The sequence below is a fragment of the Eulemur rufifrons genome, chromosome 7, assembly GCF_041146395.1.
Source record: "Eulemur rufifrons isolate Redbay chromosome 7, OSU_ERuf_1, whole genome shotgun sequence".
NCBI classification, from domain to species: domain Eukaryota; kingdom Metazoa; phylum Chordata; class Mammalia; order Primates; family Lemuridae; genus Eulemur; species Eulemur rufifrons.
In genome coordinates, this window is record NC_090989.1 from 80,126,826 (window position 1) to 80,142,523 (window position 15,698).

The 15,698-nt window shown below is 33.7% G+C and overlaps 1 protein-coding gene and 1 non-coding gene across 2 annotated transcripts in view; both read right to left on the reverse strand.

Annotated features, from left to right (window-relative positions):
- Window positions 1-15,698, reverse strand: part of ATP11B (ATPase phospholipid transporting 11B (putative)) — a 106,283-nt gene that overhangs the window by 49,664 nt on the left and 40,921 nt on the right. The window contains exons 11-12 of the mRNA XM_069472877.1: window positions 5,439-5,589; window positions 4,065-4,262 (exon numbers count right to left, since the gene is read on the reverse strand). Coding sequence (XP_069328978.1) covers window positions 4,065-4,262; window positions 5,439-5,589 — 349 coding nt within the window. The remainder of the gene's footprint in view (window positions 1-4,064; window positions 4,263-5,438; window positions 5,590-15,698) is intronic.
- On the reverse strand, window positions 8,490-8,596 carry LOC138388807 (U6 spliceosomal RNA). The gene has a single exon (XR_011234293.1). It is a non-coding gene; the product is annotated as a U6 spliceosomal RNA (small nuclear RNA).

The window sequence follows — 15,698 nt, forward strand, 5'->3', positions numbered from 1 at the left end:
TTTTAAGTAGTAGTACTCAAGGATTATCTTTGAAACAAAGGGATGAAAGAAGGGATGCTTAATAATAACCTAGAATGTGAAAGGGCATCTGGGCCAGGAGAAATGAAACAGAGCTGGGAATAGGAACACAAAATGATAGCAACATGAGAAGTTGTCTAAAATAAACATAGGAAGTTGAAACTGAGGGCAAGAAACAAATTTGGTGAAAAGAATGAATGTTATAATGAAAAAACATTTTTTAAAAGTAGATAAGACAAATTATTTTATTACTTTTGGAGACTAATTATAGAAAATTTACTTTAAAAGGTAAGCCTATGAAGAGAAGGATGTAATAGCCAAGTCTTGAGCCAACCAAGATTATAGAGAAGGTGTGATTACTGCAATTCTGACTTGAGAAAGAAGTCCTTTAAAAAGGGAGGTAGATATCACAAAGAAACAAACTACAGACCACTATCCCTTATAAATATAGATGCAAACCAAAAACATATAAAAAGGATTATATACCATGAGAATATGGGATTTATTCCAGGAATGCAAGATTAATTCAACATTAAAAAAATCAACGCAGGCCGGGCGCGGTGGCTCATGCCTGTAATCCTAGCACTCTGGGAGGCCGAGGCAGGTGGATCGCTCGAGGTCAGGAGTTCGAGGCCAGCCTGAGCAAGAGCGAGACTCCGTCTCTACTAAAAAAAATAGAAAGAAATGATTTGGACAGCTAAAAATATATACATAAAAACATTAGCCGGGCATGGTGGTGCATGCCTGTAGTCCCAGCTACTTGGGAGGCTGAGACAGAAGGATTGTTTAAGTCCAGGAGTTTGAGGTTGCTGTGAGCTACGCTGATGCCACGGCACTCTAGCCAGGGCAACAGGGCAAGACTCTGTCTCAAAAAAAAAAAAAAAAAAAAAAAATCAATGCAATCTATCATATTAATAAAATGGCACTTTTCCTTTATTTTCCTTTATTTTATTAATAAAATAACCATCTTGATAAATGCAGAGAAAGCATTTGACAAATTTCCAAAGGCACACTGGAAAAAAATTTGTTCAGAGAAGTAAAAATGAGTTATGCTTTTAGGTCTTGAATATCTGACACATAATTAACGAAATATGACATAAATTTATATTTAGCATAAATTTTTAAAGCCTCCTAAATGCTACTAAAAATACATAGATCAACATCTAGTTAAACATGGCAGGCTGAGCTCATGTAATTATCTCTGCTCCTCTTGAACTTCATCATCATGAGAATAAAGAAATAAAAAAAGAACAAAAATAATGGTAAAAAAGACAACATGAGAAGGGAGATTTGACACAAGTTTGGAAGATGGAAAGATAAATGAGTGGTAACTGATTCACCAGAGCTTAGAATGTGAAATCTAACAATGGGGAAGCCCACTACCCGGAAACTCTTGGAAGTAGATACACCAGCTACCCCTTAACGTAGGAGTATGGGATTGGGCTGAAAATAGGAGGTAACAGGAGCAGTTTAAATCCTGAAACCCCTTTGTAACTCGCAAAGTTGAGAATGCCCCTCATCCACTGGAGTAACGGCTAGAAAGTTTATTTCCAAGGAAGCTGAACCAGAGAGAATATGGACCGTGCAAACAGCTGAAAACAGAAGTGAGGCAGTACACTAAAATCAGAGATTTTCACTGGCTAGCTCTAGCAATCAAAAGCAGCAGAAATATTACCTACGGTATTTCTCTCTGGGGAAACTGAGGAAAGACCAACAGATAATGATGTTTAGGGAGTACCCCCAAAAAACAGCTGGGCCTGTCAGCCCATTACCTTAAGGTGGGGCCCATTGAATCAATAGCGCCTAATAAGCATTTTAGCATCTCACTTTTAAACCTGAAAGGATAGCCAAAGATTAACATTCATTTAAGGCTTGCTCCTTACATGAAAGATAGAGTCTAAAACCAATTACAATCAGTTCTGCTATAACACTGTCTTGAAAACACAAATTTATTCTAATGTAACTGCTATTAACATATAAAGAAGGGAACAATTTCAGCATAATGCAAACTTTGCATTTCATTATGCACAATTTTGTCTGCAAGAAATGCTAAGTGAACTGCACATAAGCTATGCAAAAATACACGGAATGCACAAACCTCAAACAGCTCCTAGCTACCTAAGATCATTATGTGTTGTGAGCCACACTCATCCACATCCAGTATTACAATTTTCCCTGTGATTTCGGATAACTTTCCCAACACTTCACAATAACACATACATGGAAACTCTCTGATGCCTACCTTCCATAAGCAAACTTCAGGTCTTTTCAAGATAAGTGCCATATTTATTGTAGTATTTATATATTTCTTAACAATTTAGTAAGTGCTGTTTTTATTAGGTTCCTATGTTTTTTTAAAGTGTTATTGAAGAAGCTTTTGTGTTGTACCTGTAATCCTATCTCCCATAATTCCTGTGGTTTTCACTAAGCAATTTTGCACAGCACAGTGATTTTTAGGAATGCATATGTGACATTATAGCAGAACTGACTGTTCTGGAACAGGAACTAGGAGCAGACAAAGATAATGCAGGGAACAGAAAAAGACTTTAAATAAATTGTCATTAATATTCTTAGAGACATAAAAGAATAGATTATGTTCAAGAAACAGGAATAAGAGGCAATTAAAAAAAAGACTATTCAGAGAATACTGAAATATTAGAAATTAAAAATATTACAGCAGAAATAAAAGAAATTAAAAATTCACAAATTCTCCCAGAAAGTAGAATATAAAAATGAACAAATGAAAACTGAAAGTTGAAGAGAATTAAAGAATCAATATAAGTAGTCTGACATCTACATAGTAAGTTTCAAAAAGAAAACATAGAAAGACATGTTATCCAAGGAATAATACAAGAAAATTCTGTAGAATTGAAGGACATGCATTTCCAGATTGAAAGGGCTCAGAATTAAATGCCCAATGAAAAAAAGAAAATTCACATCAAGGTACATAATCATGAAATTTCAGAATGATTGCATAAAAAGAAGCTCCTACAAGCTTCTGAGAAAAAACAACAGATCACACATAAAGAACTGGGAATCAGACTGGTATTGGATTTCTCAACAACACTGAAAGCTAAAAAACAACAAAGACATGCCTTCAAAATTTTGAAGAGAAATGATTTCCAATCTGGAATACAATACCCAGATAAATTATTAATCAAGGACGAGAGACGAAAGGTATTTTTGGATATGCAAAATTGCAAAATACTTTCCTCTCATTCATCCTTTTTTAGGAAGTTATTAGAAGATATGGTACACTAAAATGAGAAAATAAGCCACAGGTATAAAGACCTGGGATGCAGGAAACAGGAGATCTAAAACAGGAGAGGAAAAGGAATTCCCAGGGTGATGGTAAATAGAAGTCCACATTGACAGCTGAGAACAGGCCCAAAGAGAGTAAGTCTAATTGGAGCAGAAAGATAAAAGGTTCCAAAAAAGCTGGCACCAAAAAATAAATAGCAGTGGGAAGGGAAGAAAAAACGAAATCTTAGATTACCTGATGTGTTTGAGTATGTAGAGAGATACTGCGTACATTTGTCAGGGATTTGTTTGTGGTATGTGGAAATTAAGCAAATAAAAAAACAGCAATTAACTCTAGGGAAAATAAAATATATAAGGAAATGTAATTATGGTATTACATGGCACACATATAGAACTGGGAATTAGTGGACAATATTTAAAAAGTCATAGTAATGTCAATACATAAATATTTATTAAATCCGAAATTGTGATATAACAGTATTAGGGAGCTATGAAGAAGCAAAAAGTGGGCATGTGTTGTCTGAGTATGTGGGTAGGAGGAGTAGTGTAAGAGTCATACGTTTATATTTCCTAGTGGATAATGTCTAAATTGAAGAATCAAGAAAGAATACTATACAGAAATATAGTTGTAAATAACAGAAGAAACAAGATTTGAGAATCAAAAACAAGAATTAGGAGTGGAGCAAAGTAGGGTTGTTTTTTGGTATAAGCTCTATAATATTCTCTGTTCTGTATTGTTTTGATAAAAATAAATTAGAAAAACAAAATATTAGGATCATTTTCACCTGTCCAAGCTCTTCATTCAGATCGGAAGTATTGACTTGAGCTTTCTGATCTGATTCTTCATGATATAAATCAAGATCCCAGCCAATAAAGAATGATCCAAGAAATTTCTGCATTTCAACTGTCACATATAATGAAATTGGAATGATGAAATTGTAGAGTACTAAAAAAGCAAGGAAGTCTGAAATAAATCTCAGAATCTAGGAAAAAAGAAAAAATTGTTTGATAAGAGAAAATACATGAGAATTTCTTCAGTATCACTGAAAAAAATTATCAGAAAGTTTCATGCCTAAATAGACCATCAACTATATTCTGAGGTAGGACGAATTCATGAATTGAAATTCATTTACTGAATCGTCTTTTTAACATTACATTTCCTCTGGTTATTTTATTGCTCATTAGAATTTTGATCAAAGTAAAAGAAGAAAAGGTTAAATTCAAATTAGTTAATTTGTTACTTTTCAGAAGCTAACAAAAAGCCTGGTGTGGCTGAAACTACCTTTAGCAAAATTATAACTATAATCTCTGGAGTGTACTTATCCATTCTACTTCTACCCTTTAAAATCACAAATAACTAAAAATTGAGTGCAATAAAAAATAATCAAATAATTGCTAGGCTGTAATTGCTAGAAATTAAAACTTTTTAAGTACAGAATATATAGAAATAGTCTACTTCAATGGCTTAGCAGTACCACATTTCAACATGCATTCTGTAAAAGGTAAAGTACTTAATTGTGAATAATATTGAAAATATGACCCTGTGATTATCTGCTTTGTGGTTTCTTGAGATCAAAATTTGTCTTCCATTATGTATATTTTAATTGAAAGTGAAATTTGGAGAACAATTATTTACCAAAACTGTAGGTTAAGTTCTCTTGGTAGTCCATGTTTAATCCGTTTAAAACTCTACATGACATAATTTCATGATTCATTAAAACTCTACATGATTTCATAATTTCATGATACTTCCTATCATCAACACTGACAATAAGACTCCTTGAAATAGACAAAATTATAAATAAGTTAACTTTACTCTTTAATTCATTTATGATAAGATATAGTAAATGGAATAGAAAACTGAATTTGTAGTATTGACATGGAATGTAATTATAGACAGATTCAATATTTTGTGACCTCTTTGAACTATTCAAGTCATGCCATAGGGAATACAACTGCTTATGCCCTAAACTGCAAAAAAATATACCAGTACAAACATACGAGTTTCTCTTTATTTGCAATATCATTTTGTCATTATTCAATACTCATGGTTTTAGGAGATCACAGTGGTCCTTCCTATCAGAAGTCACTACCAAAGCATCAACTATGTTGAAGAATAAAGTTTCCTTTACAACAGAGTCAAAAACACCATAAAATACCTTACTACTATTTCTTTGATGTTCTGTTTTTTGGTTATACCAAGGTTCATCCCATTTTTCTTCGGCTTGCCATGTATATTTCAAGATAGTACTGATGATGGCTTCAGAAATCAGAATTATTAGATAAATTATCAAAAATGTATTCATTGACCTGAAGCAAGAAAAAGAGAACATAAAACATGTCAATTATGTGTTACTATATTTGTTTGCTTGGAAATTAATACTTATATTAAAAAGATATTAAAATATAGAAGGAATTACTGCTGTAGGAATTACCGTGTTCTTTAAAATAGGACACAGTTTTTCAAGAATTTACCATTTAATAAAATTTATTTACTAGCAATAAAATATCCAATATACAGAGATTATAAGCCTATTTATTATAGCTATGTTACTGTTCAAAATGCTTATAATAAATGACAGTTTTGGCCAGTTATTTTTACCTTAAGTAATTATTCTACGATTTTTTACATTTTCAGGACCCATCCAATTATAAGCATACTGACATTTGTACAGCATTAAAATTTTATAAAACTTTTGTCACATCCACTATCTTTTACTTGATCTTTATAAAAACCTTGTGGAGAAGAGATATTACATCTTTTTCACTGAAGACCAAAGGCAAAAAAATCATTGTATAAATTTCCCAAAATCACATGACAAGAACTATCTTCAGAATCCCTCTTCACTAGGCAAGTTTTTTTTTTTTTTACCACCCTGCCCCCCTATTAGGCAAGTTTAATGTCACATGTCTTTGATTTCAAGTTTAAAAACATAAATTATTAATAGAATTAAAGAAACGTTTTATCATTAAAAAATTCAGATCTATAAAAAACAAACAGAATGGTATAAGGAATCCCCATGCATCCAGCAAGTATTAAGGAAAAATGCAGGTCACGGGCTTTGTAAAACTCATAAAACATAGAAAAATGCCTGAATTCTGATTTTTCTCCTTAGCCTTATCTTAACTATGCAATAAGTTGATATTCCTCTATCCTCCAACATAAAAAACTCCATACTGTCATGAGTAGGTGGAGAGGTTTTGTTTGGTTACTGTGTGTTAGGCACAGTGTTCAGCACTTCACATATAGTATAGCTCACATTTTTACAGATGAAGACAGCTGGATCAAGGGAATGAAACAACTGGTCCAAGGAAACACAGCCAGTAAGTAGGGGATATGAAGTTTAAATCTACATCTGTCTGACTCCACATTTTGACCTTTTTTTCATGTCTCCTTGTAATAATATAACTGTAATGCTTCGTTTATTTCCATCTTTCTGTCTTTGCTCATTACTTCCCTCATCAGACACACTCTCCTTTTTTCCCTATTTTAGCCTATTTTTTGCAGTTTAACTCAAAAAACCCCATCTCCTTCCTAAAGTTTGTCCTAATTACTTTGGTTTATATTCAACTTTCCCTAATATAATTTTCAAACTAGTATCACATTATCTAATTTTTCATTGTGTATTAGTTTTAATTTCCTACTTGACAGAAAAGAAGGAATTATATTTCAGAAAACCTACCACAACAACAGATCACACAAAAATATTCGTAAGTATGTCTACATTGAGTTTTCTCATCAAGAATTCAGTAAACAGTTTGAAAGTCTCTTATAGTTCACAAATAATACTTCAGCATTGAGATAAGAATAATAATACCGTGGCATATGTTTTATGTTTATTAATGCATCACCTCTCACTGATGTCCCCTCCTGAATTTCAACTTAATATTATAGGTCATTAAATATGGAATGTCTGCTTTCGAATCAAAAGTGTAGTTTATTATATCTCAAACAAGAAGCAGTACAATTAATCAAAGTATGTACCTAAACTATCAACACAGTTTTGCCATCTTAATGGTAACTTGCTTATTCTAGCAGTGAAGAAGCCTGGAGAGTGAGTGCCGATGAAATCGTGAAAGGCATTTCCACAGCTTGCTGAAAATTGAGTATTTTTCCTTGCAAGAAGTGGTCCAAAGCCTGGAAGAACTGGTAGTCAGCTGGTGCAAGGTTTGGGGAATATGGTAGATGGTAGATGACAGAGAGTGTCCACGTCCAGCTTCTGTAGTTTGAGCAGCGTTGTTTTTTGCAACATGTGGTCATGTAAGAGGATTGGTCTGTCTCTATTCACCAATCTTGGATGCTTAATCACAAGCATCCTCATCATTTCATCCAATTAGACATCCACTGTAATTGACTGGCCAGGTTTCATGAACCTGTAGTAGATAATATCAGCGCTGGACCCCCAGACACCATTAGCTTTTTTTGATGAATATTCGGTTTTGGAATGTGTTTTGGCACTTCACCTTTATCTAACCACTGTACCAAATGCTTGCAATTGTCAAAAAGCATCCATTTTTCATCACACATAACAATATGGTGTAGAAATGGTTTGCCTTTATGTTGTGACAGCAAAGAAAGGCAAGCTTCAAGACAATTTCTCTTCTGATGCTTGTTAATTCATGTGGTACCCATCTATCCAGCTTCTTTACTTTTCTGATTTGTTTCAAATGGTCCAATATTGTCGGAATAGTAATGTCAAACCTTGCTGCTAATTCATGTGTAGGTTGAGATGGATTCGATGGACTGACTTCCACTACAGCTTTCAGCTCATCATTATCCACATTGGTCTCAGGTCACCCACATGGCTCATTTGCAAGATTAAAATCACCAGAATGGAACTTCTCAAATCCTTGACGTACTACTGTGCGTTCATTAGCCACATCCTTCCCAAACACTTCGTTGATATTTCAAGCTGTCTGCACTACATTGGTTCCATGACAGACCATATTAAAAAATAACATGCATTTTTGACTTATCCATGGTTTCACAAAAATTGCTCTAAAAAAACCCTGAGATAATCACAAGCCAATATGTGTGTTTGAAAGAATGAGAATATACCTTCACAATTAAAAAAAAAAAGAAGTGTCAAAGTGAAATGTCAGAGATACCAACTGTCAAACTTAGTACTTAAGAAAATTGGACATTCCATACTTAATAATTTTAATACAAGTCTTCAATTTTATTTTATTTTGTTTTTCATGATATATTTAAAAATACGAAATACTTCATGAATTTGTATGTCATCCTTGTGCGGGGACCATGTTAATTTTCTCTGTATTATTCCAATTTTAGTACATGTGCTGCCAAAGCAAGCACACAAATCTTTGATTTTAAATATAAACACACAAATTTCATCACAAAGAAACTTTATTGCAAAAAAATTCAAACAGACACAAACAGAACACTATAATGAACTCCCACGTGCCCAACCATCAACATTCTACCTTTCTTAATTTCATCTATACTTTCCCTTAATCCCAATTACCCATTTAATTGGTTTTTTGTGTGTGGTTCTTTTATTATTTTATTGCTTTTTAAAAAGTTTTTTTTTTGGGAATAATTATAAACTCACAGAAAGTTGCAAAAATAGTACAAAGAGTCCCATGTATCCTTAGCTCAGATTCTTCTAACAGTGACATCTTATATAGTTGTACAACATCAAAACCAGGAAAGTGATGCTGGCATATTACAGTGAACTAGACTACAGATTAGCTTTCACCATTCAAAAAGTCCGCATTCATTTGTATGTGTGTGTGTACAGTTACATGCAATTTTGTCCTACATATAGATTAGTATAACCATCACTATCAAGAAACTGATCTGTTCTATTACCTCAAAAGAATTCCCTTATGCTATCTCTTTGTATTTTCACCCATCCCCTACCACATCCCTGTTCCCTGACAACCACCAATCTGCTCCCCATCCCTATAGTTTCGTCATTTTGAGAATGGTATGCAACAGGAATCATGCAGTGTGTAATCTTTTGAGCTTGACTTTTTTCAGTAAAGAGAATGCATCTGAGGTCCATTCAGGCCGTTGCAGGCCATTGCATGTGTTAATAATTCATTCCTTTTTATTGTGTAGTAGTGTTCCATTGTATAGAGGTACCAGAGTTTCTTCAACTGCTCACCCATTGAAGGACACTGAGGTGTTTCCAGTTTTTTTGCTGCTATTAAATATAAATAAAGCTGCTATGAACATTCCTGTATGAGTTTTTGTGCCAGCATAAAATTCATTTCTCTGAGATAAATGCCCACAAGTGTAATTGCTGGGTCATATGTTAAAGGCATGTTTAGTTTTGTAAGAAACTGCCAAATTATCCTCCAGGTGTAATATTTTTCATTCCCACCAACAAGGTATGAGAGATCCAGTTTCTCTACCTCATAGCCAACATCTAATATTATCACTATTTTTAATTTTAGCTGTTCTAATAGGTATGGTGATATATCAATGTGGTTCTAATTTGCTTTTCTCCAATAGGTAATGATGTTGAACATCTTTTTAATGTGATTATTTGACAACTGCAATTCCTCTTTGGTGAAATAAGTATTCATATCTTTTGACTATTTCCTTCCTTTCTTCTTTTCCTTCCTTCCTTCCTTCCTTCCTCCCTCCCTTCCCTCCTCTCCCCACCCCCCTTCAAGACAGCATCTTACTCTGTCACCCAGGCTAGAGGACAGTGGCATGATCATAACTCACTGTAACCTCGAATTCCTGGGCTCAAGCAATCCTCTCGGCTCAGCCTCCCAAGTAGCTGGGACTATAGATATGTGCCACCACATCTGGCTAATTTTTAAAAACGTTTTTATAGAGATGGGGTCTTGCTATGTTGCCCAGCATAGTCTCAAACTCGTAGCTTCAAGCCATCCTCTCGCCTTGGCCTTCCAAAGTGCTATGACTGCAGCAGGCATGAGCGAGTGTGTCCGGCTTTCTTTGCTTATTTTCTAATTGGATCGTTGTGTTATTGCTGAGTTTGAGAGTTCTTTACATTTCTAAATATAAGGCCTCTGGGAGATTTGTGGTTTGCAAATATTTTCCCCGAGTCTGTCACTTGTCTTTTCATCCTTTTAACAAGGTCTTTCACAGCACAAAAGTTTTTAATTTTGATGAAGTCTAACTTATTTTTTCATTTAGGAATTATACTTCTAGTGTCATATCTAGTAATTCTTTGCCTAACTCTAGGTCCTGAAGTTTTTCTATATTTCTTCTAATAAGTTTTATAGTTTTATGTTTTACATTGAAATCTATGCTCCAATTGAATTAATTTTTATACATGGCATGACGTTTAGGTTCTTTTTTTCTTTGTTATGAATGCCGTCCAACTGTTCTAGCACCATTTGTTGAAAAGATTATGCTTCCTCCATTGTACTGCTTTTGCACTGTTGCCAAAAATCAATTTGGTGTATTTCTGTTGGCCTATTATGGGGTTCTCTATTACAATGATCTATATGTCTATTTCTCCACCAACACCAAATTGCCTTGATTACTGTAGCTATATAGTAAGACTTAACATTAGTGATTCTTCCTACTTTCCATTTTCAAAATTGTTAGCTATGCTAGTTTCCTTGCCTTTCTATATAAATTTCAGAATAAGACTGTCTATTTCCACAAAAAAAAGCTTGCCAGGATTTTGACAGGAACTTCATTAAACTTATTAATCGATCTGCAGAAAATTGACATATTTACTATATGGAGTTTTTCAATCCATGAACATGATATATTGTTCCATTTACCCAGATCTTTACTTTCTTGCCTCAGCATTTTGTGATTTTCAGCATAGAAATTTATAAATATTTTGTTAGATGTGTACCTACATTGTTCTTTTTGGGAAAGCAACTATAAATGGTATGGTTTTAAATTTTGGTTTCTGCCATTGCTGTTTTTGTTCTAAAGCAAATATGTAGTGCTATAAATTTCCATCTCCACACTGTTCTAGCTGCATCCCACAAATTTTGATACACTGTATTTTTATTAGCTTTTAGCTATTTAAAAAAATTTTTTTTAGGATTTCCTCTTTGACCCATGCATTATTTAGAAGAGTTCCAGTTGTCCATATTCTTATCAATACTTGGAACTTTTAGCCTTTCAAATTTTTGCCATTCTAGTAAGTATTTGTATCTCCTTGTAGTTTATTTTTTTGTTTTTTGTTACTCACTGTTGTTATACCAGATCTCCTTGTAGTTTTAACTTGTATCTCTCTCATGACTAATGATGTTGTATGCTCTTTTTATGTGCTTATGGACCCTTTGTGAAGTGTCTGCTCCTGTCTTTTGCCCATTTTTTCATTAGCTTGTTTCTCTTTTTATTATTAATTTGTACGAATTTGTTAAAAATATATGTATTATTATATATTCTGTATACAAGTCCTTTGTCAGGTATATATTTTATAAATATTATCTCCCAGTTTTTCGCATGTGTGCTCATTTCCTTTAATGTGTAGCCTGATAAGCAGAAGCTTTCAATTTTGTGGCAGTCTAATTTATCCATGTTTTCTTTGATTGTTGTCTGTTGTATCCTAAAAAATCTTTATCTACTCCAAGGTCATGAAGATCCGTTCCTAAGTTTTCTTCTAGAAGTTTTATAATTTTAGCTTTTATGTTTAGTTCTACGCCTCATCTGGAAAAACATTTGAGTATGGTGTGAGGTAGGATATTTTTCCCTGTATGGATATCCAATTGTTGTTGAATCATTTGTTGAAAAGACTGTCATTTTTTCATTGAAAGTGACTTGATGTTTTGGTTGAAAATCAACTAGCCATATACGAATAGGTCTATTTCTCAATTTTCTATTTTATTCCATTGAACTATCATTTTTGTTAATACCACACTGTAATTACTGCAGCTTTATATTGTCTTGAAGTCAGGTAATATAAATCTTCTAGCTTTCTTTTCTTAAAAGGTTGCTTTTGTTGTACATTTTGGATATGCATTTTAGCTGCAGCATTTCAATATAGATTTTAGAATCACCTTGTTAATTACTACAGAAAAGCTTGACTGGATTTTAATTGAGACTGAAAGAAACTATACATCAATTGACAGTGTTGAACAATACTGAGCCTGCCAATCTACTAATGTGATTTCTCCATTTATTTAGGTCTTCTTTAAATTTGCTCACCCTGTTTTATAGTTTTCATTATAGAAATCTTACACAAGTTTTAAAAAACTTATTCCTAAATATTTTACACTTTGACACTACTGTGAATATAACTGTTTTTAAAAATTTTTCATTTTCCTACTGTTTCCTGCTATTATATACATATAAAATAATTTTTCTTTATTTACTTTGTAACCTGAAACCTTACTAAACTCACTTATTACTTTAGATTTTTTGTTGAATGTTTATAACTTTATGTGAAAAATTATGTCTTCCAGTATATCAATTTTACTTTTTGCTTTCTAATATTTATGTCTTTTATTTCATTGCATTCTAGTATGCATAAGGCTTCTAGTATGATGTTCAAAAGAAGTGGTAAGATTGAATACTCTGGGTACAAGTCCTTTATAAGATAAGTGCTTTGTAAACATTTTCTTCTAGTCTCTGGCTTGTCTTTTTTATTTTTGTAAGAGTATCTTTTGAAGTACAGACATTTTAAATTTTGATGAAGTTCAATTTGCCAACTTTTTTCTTCCTTTTTTTGTATGTTTCCTATAAGAAATCTTTACTTAACCCAAGGTCACAAAAATATTCTCCTGTGTTTTATAGATTTATTTCTTATGTTTAGGTCTTACATTCTGAGTTAGTTTTTGTACATTGGGGGTGGAGTAAGGGTGAAGGAGCAGCTTTTGACATACAGATGTACAAATGTTTCAGTGCCATGTGTTGAAAAGACTATCCTTTTGTGTGAAGATATTTTTAATAATAAATTAAATCTCTTTGATAGATATACAGCTATTTAGACGTTCTGTTTCATCCTGCATCAATTTTGATAAGTTAGTCGTGTTTTCAAAGAATTTGTCCATTTCATCAAAGTTGTAAAATTAAGTGACATAAAATTATTCAAAATATTTCCTTATTATTCTTTGATATTTGTAGGATCTATACAGATATCTTCTCTTTCATCCCTGATAGTGGTAGTTTTTTTTCTCTTCTGCCGTTTTTCTTGTTTCCCAGTCAACCCCAGTAGGAATTTATGAATTTTATTAATATTTTTTTTTTTTTTTTTTTTTTTTGAGACAGAGTCTCACTCTGTTGCCCAGGCTAGAGTGAGTGCCGTGGCGTCAGCCTAGCTCACAGCAACCTCAAACTCCTGAGCTCAAGCGATCCTTCTGTCTCAGCCTCCCGAGTAGTTGGGACTACAGGCATGCGCCACCATGCCCGGCTAATTTTTTCTATATATATTTTTAGCTGTCCATATAATTTCTTTCTATTTTTAGTAGAGATGGGGTCTCGCTCTTGCTCAGGCTGGTCTCGAACTCCTGAGCTCAAACGATCCGCCCACCTCGGCCTCCCAGAGTGCTAGGATTACAGGCGTGAGCCACCGCGCCCGGCCAATTTTATTAATATTTTCAAAGAACCAACTTTTTTCTTTGTTCATTTTACATATTGTTTATCTGTCTTCTATTCCACTGGTTTCAGCTCACATCTTGAATTAACTTCTTCTTCCCTTTCTTCTCAGTTTGTGTCTAATTTGTTCTTCTTTACCTAGCTTCTTAAGGTAGAAACTCAGATGATTAATTTTAAGCTTTTCTTCTTTTCTTATATAAATATTTATAGCTATAAATTTCCCTCTAAGATAGGCTGTGCCTCAAGTCTGCAAATTTTGATGTTATTGATTTCTAATCTAATTCCCTCATTGTCAAAGAACACGTTCTGTATTATTTCAATCTTTTGGTATTTGTTTTATGCCACCTCGTATGATTCTGTCTAGATGGACTTGCCTTGTGCAATTATGTAACCATTCTAGCTTTCACATGCTTACCATTAATATTTGCATGGTATATCTTTTGATGTCAACCTATTTGTATCTTTGTATTTAGACTGCATCTCTGGCCAGGCATTGTGGCTCACGCCTCCTAGCACTTTGGGAAACCAAAGCGGGAGGATTGCTTCAAGCCAGGAGTTCGAGAGCAGCCTGAGCAACATACTGAAACCCCATCTCTACTAAACAAACAAACAATCAAGTAAATAAACAAATAGCATCTCTTCTAGATAGTATATAGTTAGGTCTTGCTCTTTTATCCAATCTGACAATCTCTGGTACATTTACATTTAATGTAATTTTTGGCCAGAATTAGGACTACCATTTTGCTATTTATTTTCTATTCGTCCCATTTGTTTTTTGTTTCTTTGTTCTTCTTTTCTTGCCTTCTTTTGTGTTTATCAAATATTTTTAGTATTCAATTGTTCTATGACTTATTAGATATAAATCTTTGCCTTATTGTTTTTCATGGTTGGTCTACGGATTAAACTATACATCTTTACCTTATTGCAATTTACTTAGAGATGATGTTGTACTACTTCATGTAAAATGTAGGACCTTTGCAATAGTATAGTTCGTTTATACCCATCCTTATCTTTTGTGCTACTACTACTACTACACACACACACACACACAAACATACACACAAAATAAATGTCACAATACAATGTTACACAATTTACTTTGAAATGCCCATAACTTTTAAAGCAATTAAGGCGGAAAAGAATGTTTTATATACATAGTCTTTTATATCTAGGAACATATTTGTCATTTCTGATTATCTTTATTTCTTCTGAATAACTTAATTTAGCATTTCTTGTCATGTAGATCTTCTGAAAGTGAATGTTCTCTGACGATGTCTTCATTTCACCTTTTTTTGAAGGTTAGTTTTTTTTTTTTTTTGAGACAGAGTCTCACTTTGTTGCCCAGGCTAGAGTGAGTGCCATGGCGTCAGCCTAGCTCACAGCAACCTCAAACTCCTGAGCTCAAGGGATCCTCCTGTCTCAGCCTCCCGAGTAGTTGGGACTACAGGCATGCACCACCATGCCCGGCTAATTTTTTGTATATATATTTTTAGCTGTCCATATAATTTCTTTCTATTTTTAGTAGAGATGGGGTCTCGCTCTTGCTCAGGCTGGTCTCGAACTCTTGAGCTCAAACGATCCGCCCACCTCGGCCTCCCAGAGTGCTAGGATTACAGGCGTGAGCCACCACGCCCGGCCTGAAGGTTAGTTTTGCTGGATATAGTATTTGGGGATGACATTTCTTTTTCTTTCAGCACTTCTCAGAAGTCTTCTGTCCTCTGCTGTTTCTGAGAGAGTCAGGTATCATTCATGCTGTTATTCACTTGGATGTGATGTGTTTTTCTTTGGCTACTTACAATATTTTCTCTTTTTCTTTGGATTTTATAGTTTGACAATTACGTGTTTTGGTGTGGTTTTATTTGCATTTTTCCTGCTTAGAGTTTGTTGATCTTCTTGGTAAGGTAGGCTAAAATTT